A 14,157-nucleotide genomic window follows, 5' to 3' on the forward strand; every position below is an offset into this window, starting at 1 on the left:
AACGAAGGCTTACAGTGACAGCATCATTGAGCCTTATCCTAAGTAGTTAAATGAGTTCAAAACCTATCATCAGTCACTGATAGGATCCGCTTCTGTCTGCTTTAAATCCTGCATAAAGTGCCAGTGAATTGTTAAAAGCTGAGGACAACTATTAGACAGCCTAATATAAGCCTGTGAAAGAATGGTATTATTGGGAGTAAAGTGCTGTATTATTGCCATTTAGAAAGTATTTCCTGATTTTGGCAGTACATGTTACATTACTCTCTCCTCTGTTAATTGAGCGTCAGAGAAAACCCAAACCGAGCAATGCATTGCAGATCTAAGACCTTGCCTCAAAACACTGAGGTTTCCTCAGGAGTCATCCCGGGCTTAGGTGCTAAAACACTGCATCGAAATTAAGTCATACCTCCTGGCATGAATCAGCAGCTAAATCCAGTTAATTATCACATGTATCTTTGACAAGAATACCTCTTGGATAACTACAGGGCTGATAGAGGCACTGCTGAGGAGCATTAGGCTGAGACGAGGAATTATTACAAGAAAACCCAGAAAAGGAGGCACTGAAGTAGTTACAAGGTGGAAGAATAAACTTGTCACTGGTCATCGTCCTAGGTAACAACGGGGATACTGTCAACCAGACAGATGCAGAACGTTAGGCGTTGAAAAAGCAGTGAGATACGTGATTGTATCAGTTAAGACTATTACTGTGCTGCCACAGCGCCTCTGGGTCCGCCCCGGCACCGGAGCCCTGCCGGGAGGACACGCGTGGACAGGGCACACCTGAGCAGGCGGAGGCGCACCCTCGCAGGGCTGCAGCTCGGAGGGAGGTTTCCCCTCTTTTCGGACGCGGCGTTATTTAGTAGCCATTTTCCAGATAAAAACCAGCCAGAGGAGTCCGGTGCTGCAGGACCGAGACCCAGTTCAGCGCGGGCCTCCCCTGCGGCCGCCGCTCGGCGGAGGGTCCGCGCCTGCCGGGCAGCGGGGGCAGCCCCGCAGCCCCGCCCCGCTGCGCCTTGCCAAGCTGCTGGCCCGGGGGAGGGAGACGGGGCCGGCAGCCCCCGCGCAACCCCATCCCCGCGCGGGCGGACACACCGCCAAGTTCCGGAGCCCCCTCCCGGGCTGCACGTGCCCGGGTCCCGGAGTCCGGATCCCCATGCCCGCTCCCCGAGCGACCCGTCCCGCCGCGGGGCGACCCCCGCCCTGGCGGTGTCGGACCCCGTCGCGGGGGGCGGGACATTGTTTCCAGGCTGACTCACCCCCGCTCCGCCCCCCGACCCGCGCCGGAGGGGGCGGGGCTGACCGAGGCCACGCCCCTGCCCCGCGCGCCCGGCCGCCCCCCCCCTTCACCCCCCCCCCCCCGCCCGGCACGGACCGCAATGATTTAGAAGTTCAGGAATCCCACGTGACGTCACGGAGGGTGATGTAATGCTTCTCTAAATAGAACGTATTGTAACCGTCCCTCAGTCCAACGTGGTTCCTCCGGCCGCGCTGCCGGTCCCGTCCCCGCCGCGCCGCGCCGGGCGGTAAGTTCCTAAAAATACGGGGCTGCCCCGGGAAAGCGCCCGGCGCGGCGCGCAGCGCACCCCGCGCTCCACGGCACGGCACGGCGCCGCACGGCTCGGCTCGGCGCGGAGCGGAGCGGGGCAGCGGCGCCGGGGTGAGCGGCTGGGGAAGGGGCAGCCTGCGGCCGCGGGGGCTCTTCCCTCCGCGACCGCATCTGTTCCTAAGGCGGGAGCGCCGGTCCCTGCCGGGCGCGGGGATCCCGCCGCCCGCCCGTCCCTGCGGTGCCCCGCCGAGGCAGCGCGGGGAGAGGGGGCGTGCGCGACCCCCGCGCCCCACGGAGGGTCGGGCAGAGCAGGGCGGCGGGGGGCCGGGGGCGCACGCCCGCCGAGCCGCGGGGCAGCCGGGCTCCCCGCCCGCACCTGGGGGAGTTCGGGAAGTCTCTGCGCGCCGCTTCCCGGGATGGGATGGGGCGGCTGCTGCGGGGCGCAGGCGGCAGCCCGCTCCGCGCTGCCCCGAGCGGCGCGGGCAGCTCCCGACGGAGGGGCCACGGTCTCCCGGCGCCCCAGGGCGAGCTGGACGGCTCCTCGCCTCTGCCTGCCCCGGCGGCACCGGGCAGTGACAGCTCGGCGGCGCGCTGCCCCGCCGCCCCCTCTCCCTGCCGCCCCTAAACTTCTGGACAAGTTTCGCGGCGGCGCCTGGGCGCCCCACCGAGCCGGGACCCGCCGGCGGTGGCCGCGGGGCGGTGCGCGGCCGCCTTCCCCCGTGAGACACCCCGGGTGCCGGGCTGCTCCCGGCCCTTACGTCATGCTGCGGGCCGGTGCGGGGCTGATGCTCCGCTTCCGATGCCGTCGGGTCCGGGGCGGGGGGGAGCGCTGACAAGGTCCCCGCTCCGCAGCCCCGCTCTCCCTTTTCAGCCCCGCTGCTCCGCTCATCGCCCCCTTCCCCAGCTCCGCGCCCCCCCCCCGCACCCACCCCCCCCACCCCTCCCCCCGCCACTGTCCTCTCTTACAGGGGTCTCTCTCTCCCCAGCGAAGTTTTCAGGACGCTAAGAGCTTCAGGAGTGTAAGGGGAATACTTGCTAAACTCTGCCTCCTCTATTATTTATGTCCAACCATGGTGAGTGATCCTTCATCTCCAGGGCTTAATATAAGCTTTACAGTCGGAAAGAGAGAGGTCGTTCAAAGGTGGGGGTAGGAATAAAAGGAAAATGAAATGTCCATATGTTTTGTTTTGTGGTTTTGGTTTTTGTTTTTAAATCCGGAACGATATTAGGAGTATCTTAAGCAGCAAGATTAGAAGATTTCCATATTTTACCAGTAAGAAACAGTGCTTAGCTAGATGAAATTAAAGCTTGAATGGGAGCATAATAATTACTGCGAAGCATCTTGCTTGGGGTTTCCTTGAGACCGTGCAGTTTTCGGAGAGATACCCGCTGGCTTGCGACAGCCTTTCCTTGTCTGGCTATTAAGACAAGCAGCAGTGCCTCAAGTAACAGGGGTGAAGGAAAACTTTCTTGTAAGAAACTGTCATGCAGAAATAATCCAGAAACCGGACTGAAAGAAAATTGAGAGGTGGAAGGTGAGAGCCGAATGCAAAAATGTAGCTTAATTTGAGGGGATTTTGCTGAAGGTGGTACACTTTCATAAGGGTATGGTTTATTTTCAGTAGAAAAGTGTACAGTGTTGAAAGTCCCTGCTCGGTATTTTGTAACTTTCGTGTGGTGAATGAGGTTGTCAGTATCAAAAGCTTGAAATTCTTTCTAAAAAATGGCTAAAATCCTTATTTGTGACTCCTTAATCCTAAGGGGAGCTGTACAGGTCGCAAAGCACTAGGGAAAAGTGTGATTAATGATCAGTGATTAGTGATAAGTGATTAGTGGTTTTATTCAAACTGTTACCTCTGACCAGAAGCACACATCAGAGGATTAACAGGCTCTTTAGATAAATGCTCATTAGTGGAAGGGGGAAAGCAAAGATAATAGGCATGCACACAGGGACAACTTTCTAGGAAAATCATTCCTGTCTCTGGCATAATAAGCTCTATTAGCAGAAAGGCTCTTTAATTTAAAAGTTGCTTTTATCTTGTAAATCAAAGATAGATGTAGAAGTTCACTGCGCTATTATAGCCTAGATTTTCCCATATCCACTAGATGTGGATTATCTCAGTAGTGATATTTTATTAAAAAACCCCCAACAATTGAATCTTTAAGAACCTGAACGTTCCCAAGTGCTAAAGCCCTGCATCCCGAGGCATCCGCTCCCAACAGGCAAGAGCAGAGCCTGCTGGCAGCTGACTAGATGGCGCAGTCCTGTTCCTTGTGAGTATATAGTCTTGGGTTATGAACTTAGCAAGTAGCAGCTTGCTAGGTGTCCTTCAACACTTACAACAAAGTTGATTCTGTGCTGGATTGGAGGCTAGACGGTGCTACGAGTTTGTAGTCACATTTTCCACGTCAGTTAATCTAGTGAGTTAAAGGCTACTGGAAAAATTAGTCTCATTTACTGAAAGAAACGGTGAGTGAGAGAAAGAAGCAGGGAACGAGAGGGGCAAATAGCTACAACCTGGGATGTAAGCCTTGATTGAACTGTTTTATACTGCTTTAATGAAATACAGTTCTGATGGCCTTAATTACTGAAGCCTAAAAGCTCTTGGGAGCTTTTCCCCCAGCTATCACTGGTAAAGCGAGGTGTTTTTTTAAAAAGAGTCACTAGAAAGAAAGAACAGTTGGCGTGGTGGTTGAACAAAACAACTTGAACCTGACTGTACTCTGCAGAAAATGGTAAGGAGTCTATTTTTATGATAACTAACCAGGGATTTCTCATTACTCTTTATCATATATGGATTGTGAAGAACTGGTATCTACTGTTTGTCCATAGACTTGGGGATGTTTCTGCTGTCCCCTTAGCTTAAATGGGATTTATGTTTGTTTGCATCTGTGGAGATCATCAAAGTTTCAAAACTTTAAATGAAAAACTTGAGTGAAACAGGAAATAGAAATAATGAACTTATGGCATGAAAAAGAAATTGCTGTAGTCTCTTGTTGTTAACATCTTTAATTGGAGGCTGTTAGGAGGAGTCAGACTAATGCTTAAAATCAAAAAGTTTTGTAATAGCATATAAAAAAGGCAATAAGCTCTGTCTGCCACTTTTGAATATTGGATGGCGCTCTTCCAGGAGTTAAAATTGCAGTATTTTAAAAACTTTACACTTTTAGAACAATCAGAACCTTTTCCCCGTCACCAAAATATCCATTAATAGTTCAGCTTCAATTTATCGAACTCTACTTCTGCTAATTTAACCCAAGGAATGTAAAGGGAAGCAAACCACATATCTAGATTAAAAGAAAAGATAGAAGCGAGATTGTACATGCCATTTTATTTATATTGCCATTTATCAGAACGACTTTCACAGATAAAGTGTAATAGGTACCTTTTAATTTGATGTTCACTTCCTCACTTTGAGAATCTAAAGTACGCTGCAATTGCTTACATTTATCCTTTGCGCTGCAGAGGGGGCTTCTGTAAAAGATTGCTTCAGTGAGAGCTAGAGTTCACTCTGGAGTTGATAAGAGAGAGGCAGCCTCACAGTGCCTTCAGAAGGCAGCTTTTACCTACTAAACCTTGCAGCTTTGAGTGGGCAGAATCTCTGTGAGCTCAGTAAGTCTTGCAGAATGATTTGAAACTTGGTTATTAACTTGTCTGCTTGTGGCCCCCTTTAAAAACCTGTCTCTGTGCCCCTAATCAAGGCACGAGGGTCTTAAATATTAGAAGAGTTCTTGCAAGGTTGCTTTTTGATGCTTTTAAAACAATTTATTTAATCAAAGACTTTTCCTCTAATCTTTGTCATCTTGTGTCTCTAATTTCTGCCGTTAGTTAACTTTCTGGATTTTCTATAAACCTGTTGCTTTGAGGACTTATACCTATGGTTATGTATTATTAGCTGTCTTTCAAGCTTAATTTTAATTCCAGTGACTGTCTTTCCTATAAAGCCTTTATTATGAGGAAAATTATTTCTGGACAAGATTTTGCGATAAAAGAAGAGCAAAACTTTTTGTACTTAAAGCATTTTTTTATTATTAAGGACCATATGATTTATTATTGGAACAAAATGGTAATTTTTCTCAAGGCCCACAAATACTGTGGTAGTTTTTTTTTTTTTTTTTTTTTCCCCTCCTTGTAACTCATTACAGGAGAACTCTACTCACTAAATACAGTTACTGGAAACACAGATACGTGTATAAAGCAACAGGTTTTTCAATTTTGCTTCATAGGTCCAGGTGATTCTTTTGCTTTGGTTTGGTTTTGGTTATCTCATAGTAACCAAATTAATAGGTAGACATATATAATTAAGATAGCTTATTTGGCTTAATCTTTCCTTTATAAACTCTCATTGTAATGAATACATATGAGTCCTAGTGGAAATGTTTTAAATGCTTTGAGGTTCTGTCAGTCCTAAGTACTAATGGCACGGCCGATCAGACAGCTTGGTAGGTCGTTGCCACTCTGCAATATCTCAAAGCAATTTCTGTTGATTTGCCCTCTCCCTCTCGCCATGCTGCATGCTGTTTAACCCCTGAAAAACCCCCTGATTTCTAGGTAAATGATATATTCTGCTCTGCAAATGATAATACTCTAGGGCTTTTAAGGGCTTTTGCATTTTTTTGCCTTGAGAAATGATCAAAGTTGATTGCAAATTTAAAGCACCAGTTCGGAACAAGAACTACGAAAACACTTTTTCCTCTTACCAAAAATTATATTAATATGCTAATTTACAATTTTTAAGGTGTAGTATTCTCTGACACAGACAAAACAATGATCTCGGACAATATCTTGTGTTGTATTTGAACATTAGCCATATTATAGCAGTAAGTACGGAAATCAGCTTTTGTAGACTGACGCGTAAAAACAAAATGCTGTTATGGAAATACTTTTTTTCGGTTATACATATAATCAAAGAAATTATATAAATTGTCTCAGGTGTACATATTAAGCACAACATAACATACATAAAATAATTATTTTGGTGATGTGGTGGAAAGACTTGTTGAAGCAGATAAGCTGTTGTGTCTTGTTACATCCAAGGAGCTGTTCTGTTGGTTTGTGCACTGATAATTTGCTCCTATTATGGCTTAGGTTGAAGGGGCAACCCTGACACTTTAAAATAATAGTACGTCTACTATTTTTCACTAAGGTGTTACTTTACTCTGTAATTAAAAATACTGAGAGTCAGCATTTTTTTACTAGCCATCACATGAGAAATGCAGCTGTTATTTGCCCTTAGAGAGTTTAGAAAGGATTGGTTGCCCTGGTTTGTAGGTTTCTAGGTGGTGATATCGAATGCTATTTTATAAACACAAAGAGATTTTCCAAGGATTTTGCTGAAGACTGTAGGATTTTCAAAGTAAAACATTGAAAGCTTATGACAATTTCCTTAGCTTAAAAGATGTTTTGCTTTTGGTTCTTGTTTCCGCCTTATATTTTTTGAGACTTTTTTCAAGAAGTCAGTCCTGCACACAACTTCAAAATAAGTGCCTCGAAACATTGTCATCAGCAGTGTTTGTCTAGGTGTGCTGTTTTAATAATCTCATCCTCTGAGGCAGCTCATGTCACTGCCATGACATCCTTCCACGTAAAGCGATTTGAAGGTGTGGGGTGCAGCCCTGCTTGGCCAGAGAGCTCCACTCAGCAGGTGATAAAAAGGGCAACGTCCTTAGAAGAAGCCAGGAGGAATGAGATTTGAATTTAATTGGGGAAAAATACTACAAATCCTCTATTAGCTTTGCCAGCATGAAGAGCCGATTCTGCTTTTCTTTGGCTCTGAATGTTTTCATTACTCTTACTAGGGTACCGAGGCTTCTGCTAACTCAGGATCTGGGCATCATTTGATCTCACCCTCAGCCCTCTACCCCACATAAACTCTACAAATATTTTCTATCACCTTTTTGTCCTTCACAGTATTTTCTCAAATGGCTTGCTTTGCTCTCATCTCAATTTCTCTCATTCTCGAGGGCCTTGTCTCTGGGTGTTTCAATGCAGTTGAAGTGCTTGATCCCAATCTCAGTATATTTGTATGTTTTGAAGTTTTCTGACCAGGGATGTACTAAGCTTAAACTAGTCATCCTTGAACACACTGCCTAAATTTAATACAGAGAGATGTATTTAATTAGGCTGATCTTTTTCTCATTTAGAGGAAGAAGTGGCCTTTTTACCTGTTTACTTTGTGGGCTTATGCCTTCAGTTACTCTTTCATTGCATGTAAGGCAGCATTGTTCATAGCCAGCTTTTTCTGAGCTGTTTGCAAGTACTCAGAAATTAATTTGGCTCATGTGGGAAATTAACCTGGACCAGTGGTTCCTAGATTTAACATCTGAAGTTTTTTTCTCCTGGCCAAATGTAAGTAATGCTAGCTAATATGTGATGCTCAACACAGGGGGCTCTGTAGCACAATAAATGGAATCTGAGATTGGGTTTAAGATGTGTTGTATGGAGCTGCTACAACAGTAAGCACTAAATTGAGATGTTACCATATTGCACTCTCTCTCCGTGTTTTCCTTTACTATGCTTTAAATCTTTCAGTTCTGGAGTGCCGAGTTGGTATGGTGATTACCTGTATTCTGTCTAAGTAAGCAACGGAGCGCTCTAAGATATGGACGATGATAATAGTAGGTGACTCTGTTGTGCATTGATGCTGCAAACCAACTGCCAGTAGTTCAGTCATGTGTGAACTAGTTTACTATTATTCCCAGTCCAAAAATACCTCTCACTTAACTTTTTAAAAAACTTATATTCAACAGCAATAGTCAACTGCTAAGTGAAGAGCTTCAAATTGTGAATCGTAAATCATATCTCCATAGGTACTACTATGACTTAGTTTTATCTGGTTGGTTAAATCTGGGCCTGCTTTTCTTTCTGGTCAGGTCAGTGAATGAGTTTGTCACTAAATATTTTTAGGAGCCCAGCAGGAACTCCAAAGGTGACCTGAGTGTGCGATGGCAAAGAGCCTGGAATTGTGCTTGTCCAGAAACGACCACTGTCTGTATTAGAAATTTGGGCGTGCCAATACCTCACTCGTAGGAAACTTCTTTTCTTGGAATGGTAGTGAAATACAACCTGAAGAAACTAAAATCTGAGCAATGGAGTAGGAAAAAGATAATCAATTGCTTTGCTCAGGAATATCTTTTTCTGCCTACTGTTTAACCTCATTACTGAGTGAATGTTTTAGGAAGAAGAACTCTTTGTTAAGGGTTTGTGAGGATTTCAACCACCACGTGGACTTCCTTTTTTTGTGACTTAAAAAAAAAAAAGTTCCTTTTACTGGTGATAAAGGGGCAGGGGGGCATTTGCACATTTTTGTTTTAAGGTTGAAGAGATCAGGATCAGCATCTGTAGAGACTTCCATTATGTTCCAGACAGTGCACAAAATGAGGGAAAAAAGAGATTCTGTAGTTAAAAACAAGTTAAGGAATTTTCCTTCTTCCTCACTTCCATATCCTTAAGTGTATTTGTGTAGCACTTAAAGGTTATCTTATACCTGTTACCAAAGAAGGTCAGTGTAAGTTTCTTTTACTGGCTGTCCAGTGGAAAAGTATTTAAAAAAAGACAGTGGGGAAAAAAATGAATGATGTAAAAACTAAATCACTTTCTACAATTCCCATACTGCTCTTTTCATTCTTCAGTGCTAATAAAGCAGTGCATGGACTCAAGCATGAAAATAGATTAAATTTGAGTAATTGCTAGTTTATCACAAAAAGTGAGAGAAAGCAGTAATTTAACTATTTTGATGTGAATCTTTAAAAGACAAGTTTCTTGAAACAACTTGCTATGAAAGTAGAAAGGATCAAAAGAGCCATGGTTTTATGACTGGGTAGGAGAATTACATTCTTGTGGACTTAAAAAATATCATAGTAGAGCCTAATTCTCCACTCACCCCGATACAAATCTGGAGCAACTCTATTGAAATCTCTGGAGTTACCGACTGCAATAACACTCATTGAGAAGAAAATTAGATTCACGGGGTCTATTCTGAATGTAGCCTATCAGCTGTGTGCTGTGCAAATCCCATTACTAAAGTAATAGCCTGACATGTCACGTTAAGGACGGCTGTTTCCCCAAGATGAACATGTTTGTAGCTCTCCTCATCTTGTGACTACTTTTTAAGGGGGCAGGGGGATATTGAGAATACTTATTTTGTGCTCAATTAATATTCCTTCCGTGCACTCTCCTTCCTCTCACGCGCTTTATGTGTGGGTGCGCAGTCTGCACTCTCCATCATCTATCTGTCTGTGTCTCTTTGGCTGTGACAGTCACCACTCTGGCCTCAGGCTTGCACGATGTAGACGAAAAGCCCACCAAGATTTTCAGTTAAACATGGCAGGATGTAATTCTGCTCCTAATTATGATGTGCATTTTGACTCTTAACGATGCTGCTGTGAATTGGGAATAACACCTTAGACTTCAGTTATGTTTTATTTGTGGAGCTTTGTGTTTTGTTTTTTTTTTTTTTCATTTTTGGAAAAAAAAAAAGAGATGGAGGGGAAAAGAAGTGGGAAGGCAATGTAGCCCTGCAGTTTTAATAAATTGAAGTATTTGTTCGCAGCACTGGAAAGCAAGGCCCAGGCCACTTGATCATCTTCCACAGTTCCCAGGCAGACCTGCGAGTGAGAGCAGACAAAGTCTTTCAGAAATTGGGAAATTCTCATCACTGCCTGAGCTACTCTGATTTTTTAAAAAAGCAATCAACAGGGAATTTTGAATAAGAAAAACATCATAAAGAGTGATAAACAGACAGTGTCCAGTGTACAAGCCCTGCCTCTCTCAGCGCTAATCACGTACACTCACTTCCAATTTTCTTCATTTGACCCAGGATATGTGGGGTCAGTTTTGTAACTTTTGAAACTGGTATAAATCCATTGACTTCTCTGAAACTGTGTGGAGTGAGGGTATGGCCCACAGTTGTTTATTAATGGCACACAAGGGGCAACTTCTGCCTATGATCTTTTGTGGGAGGATGTAACAAAAAGATTTAGGCCTTGTAACTACTCTGGTGTGGAAAGGTTCTCCGGACCCTTAAAAATCCAGAGGTTAATTTATAAAAAAAATGAAACAAACCCACAACTATTATTTCATTGCCAAACGTTTTAAAAAAGCACTATTTATGTAGGCCCTATATAAGCACACATTGTTTTGTGTTCCTTCTGCTGGCTTTGCGTTTGACTAAACCATTATTCTCGGAGCGCTGCTGTGCTGAGATCATCAGTGATGATGGTGTGAAAACAAACAAGTTTTAGCATGAGAAGTCACTATAGAATTTGACAGGGAGGTTGTCAGCACCAAAACATCCACGTTAATTTCATCTCTGGTCAAAGCAAAATAAAAATCAGGTGGCTAGTGGGAAAAATACATTCTTGGGAGGAGAGGAAGGGGATTGGATCTAATTCTGCAAGGTGCTGTGTCAACTAAAAGGGGGATCTGTCTCAATCCCCATTGAAGTCAATGGGCGTTGAGGGCACGCGGGGCCTAGTGGCATTGTGTGCTTTTTCTCCGAAGTTTAGTAAAACTGCTGAGATGAAACTTAATTCCTCATTAATTCAAACTCCTAGCAAGTTCTTGGGAGAAAAGCTCTCTTTGTTAAAGATCAAGATACACTCCGTCTCTTCAATAGAGAGCTAAAAATGTACGTGCTCTAATTCTGTAGCCTTCAAGGAGTCCTTCAACATGAAGAGTGACAATAAGAGCTGATATTCTGCACATACCTTAACGGTACAAAAATCCTGCTTTGGAGAAAAACATTTCTGGCCTCTGTTACATTACACAAAATAAGGAGACAGCGTCCTATTTTATTCTATTGAAACTGATCTTTAATGTTATCAAGAATGATTTTGTATTCCCCAGAGTTAAATTAAAAAGCTTTGGGACTAATGAATGCAGCTATGTGTAGTCAAATAGGTGCTGTGAAAAATAAGCTATCAAATGATGTGCATGCAATCCACCTTTTTTTTTTTGTTGTTCCTCAGTGAAAAAATAGTGGGTTGTTTTTAACATAAACAGTTAAAGTCAATGAATCCCAGATGAGTCAATCAACTTAATACCCTAAAATTTAGGGGTTCCAGGTAGTTTATTTTACTGCTATACTGTGGCCTTACACTTGAACCTCTTACTGGATTATCTAAATTGAGTGGAGCTTGCAGGACACACAAGGAAACACTTTGAAAAACATTGCTCCCTCTGTAGCCGTTCAGATGCTACGTCTTGTATTTTCTCTCTTGTGCTGTCTGATTCTATACAATTTTTCTTGCCAAAAAGATGGTATTCCAAAATATTGAGACAGCCTATTTCTAGGCTGTCTGTCTTCCAGTTTTCATTTCAGACTTTTTAGTCAGTGCGCTGTCAGCCAAATGCTTTTCAGCAGACTGAAAGTTTTTAGGGGCAGAATAAGCTTAGGAGAAATATCTTGAGCATTGTAATTAATGCTAAATTAATTTATAATGAGGACAATAAGAGATATGATGATGACTGTCTTATCAAGCTAGTAATGGAAGTAGAGTTATTTTTCTTTTAAATTTGAATTTGCTGTGTTGGTTTCAGATAGCTTAAATGTACTGAGGGTGCCTTGCAGCGAAGTGTTGGTTTGGCATGCTGTGTATGATGAGCTCCTTGTTGTGTGTCTTCTTTCAAGGAAACAGCCTTCTTTAAACAGGGGAAGATGTGGCATTGGGAGTGCTGCTGAGCCGTGTGGCCATGTTGCATGGTGTGGGAACAAGCACTGCCCAGCAGGTGCGAATGTGGCAGTGGAAGCCAACTTAGGCCTTTCCCTACTAATGAAATTGCCAGCCACCAGGATTCACAGAATCACAGAATCACTAAGGTTGGAAAAGACCTGTAAGATCATCAAGTCCAACCATCAACTAACACCACCATGCCCACTAAACCATGTCCCACAATGCCACGTCCACACGTTCCTTGAACACCTAGTGATGGTGACTCCACCACTTCCCTGGACAGCTTATTCCAGTGTTTCACCACTCTCTCAGTAAAGAACTTTTTCCTAATATCCAGCCTGAACCTCCCCTGGCGCAACTTGAGGCCATTTCCTCTTGTCCTGTCGCTTGTCACTTGGGAGAAGAGACCAGCACCCACTTCTCTGGAACCCCCTTTCAGGTAACTGTAGAGAGTGACAAGGTCTCCCCTCAGCCTCCTCTTCTCCAGACTGAACAACCCCAGTTCCCTCAGCCGCTCCTCATAAGACTTGTGCTCCAGACCCCTCACCAGCTTCGTCGCCCTTCTCTGGACACACTCCAGCACCTCAATGTCCTTCTTGTAGTGAGGGGCCCAAAACTGAACACAGTATTCAGGTGCCTTCAGAAAGCCCAAGAAAGATTTCAAGCAAATCTCTTAATTGGCTCCAGTGCGTAGAAAATACTGGACAGGGTAATGCCCACGTCTACATTTACAGAGGTTTTAGTGCTGTGTAGCACCTGAAATGGGCAGGTATCACATGGAGAACGCATTTTATAAAATATCGATCGTTTGTAGCCTGACATCACAGAATTTTAAGAGCAAAACCAAGGCTGCAGTCAGGGAACTGGTTTGTATGGATAGACTCTTGTGTACATAGTTTATTGCTGTGTATCATTTACTGTGAAGCTTATTGCTGGGGGAGAAAAAGGTAAAAGCAAGTGCTCAGTGCTATGGGAATAATAGATCTTTGATAAAGTCTGGTTGTGAAAGAGTTAAATGAAAATGCAAATAGTGGTACTTTTTTAGCCTTTTAGAATTCTGCAGATAGCATTTTCCTCATATACCCAGTGCCTTCCTAATAGCCATCTTCAAAATATATGCTAAAAAAGCGTCATCCTTTCGGTGCCCACATTAAAATGCTGGTTATTTCTCCATCTAACGACCAACTCTGCTTTGAGCCATCTGTGCTTTCAAGTATGGTGTATGTGAGATGGCCTCTAAAGTGGCAAGGTCCTGACAGAGCCTCTTGTCTCTTGCCAAGCCCCATATTTAGCACAGAGGGGATTTCCTTGCCGTTGTGCAGAGAAGACAGTTGGGCCACAGGGTTTCTCTGCAGCCCCATCCGATCCTGAGTTAAATCAAGTAGCAGTTGCCAGGGGTAAGGTGGGTGTCCTGTGAGCAGCAGCTTTGGAGGGGAGTTCATCTGTCCTGTGCAGACAGGCTGGTGACTTTTTTGGAGGAAAAAAATATTCACCGAAGATGTTCAGATGAAGAAATTCACTGAAGAACGCGGAGGCCTGAAAGTGTTCACAGTTACAGATCAAATTTTGTGACTAGCTTTAGCCAAAATGAAAGGGGAGGAAAATATGTGAAAAAGTCAAAATACTCGATTGCAACGTTTTTTTGAAATGAGATACATCTCCTTTGAAAATTGACTTATATTAAGGAAGACACAAGGCACTAAATCTTTCAGAGATTAATCTTTTTTTTTTTTTTTTGGTGTTGAAAGTCTTTCAAGTTGATGCAAACATTTTTATGTTTATCTATCTTTATTTGTCTGCTCTCGGTTTAGGGGGTTGGGTCTCTTTACCTTTCTTGTCTGCACAATATAATGCTGCACATGTAAGACGGGGCAAGCTCCTGGAAAGCTATGTTTGTTGAGAACTTCAAATGGCTGGGTACAGGCCTTTTGTTGGCC

The 14,157-nt window shown here is 44.1% G+C and overlaps 1 protein-coding gene across 1 annotated transcript in view; it reads left to right on the forward strand.

Annotated features, from left to right (window-relative positions):
* Window positions 1-2,587: 2,587 nt before the first annotated feature.
* CREB5 (cAMP responsive element binding protein 5) overlaps window positions 2,588-14,157 on the forward strand; it is a 254,166-nt gene continuing 242,596 nt past the window's right edge. The window contains exon 1 of the mRNA XM_059818931.1: window positions 2,588-2,619. Coding sequence (XP_059674914.1) covers window positions 2,617-2,619 — 3 coding nt within the window. The 5' untranslated portion in view covers window positions 2,588-2,616. The remainder of the gene's footprint in view (window positions 2,620-14,157) is intronic.

Source organism: Gavia stellata, chromosome 6, assembly GCF_030936135.1.
Source record: "Gavia stellata isolate bGavSte3 chromosome 6, bGavSte3.hap2, whole genome shotgun sequence".
In the NCBI taxonomy this organism is placed as follows: domain Eukaryota; kingdom Metazoa; phylum Chordata; class Aves; order Gaviiformes; family Gaviidae; genus Gavia; species Gavia stellata.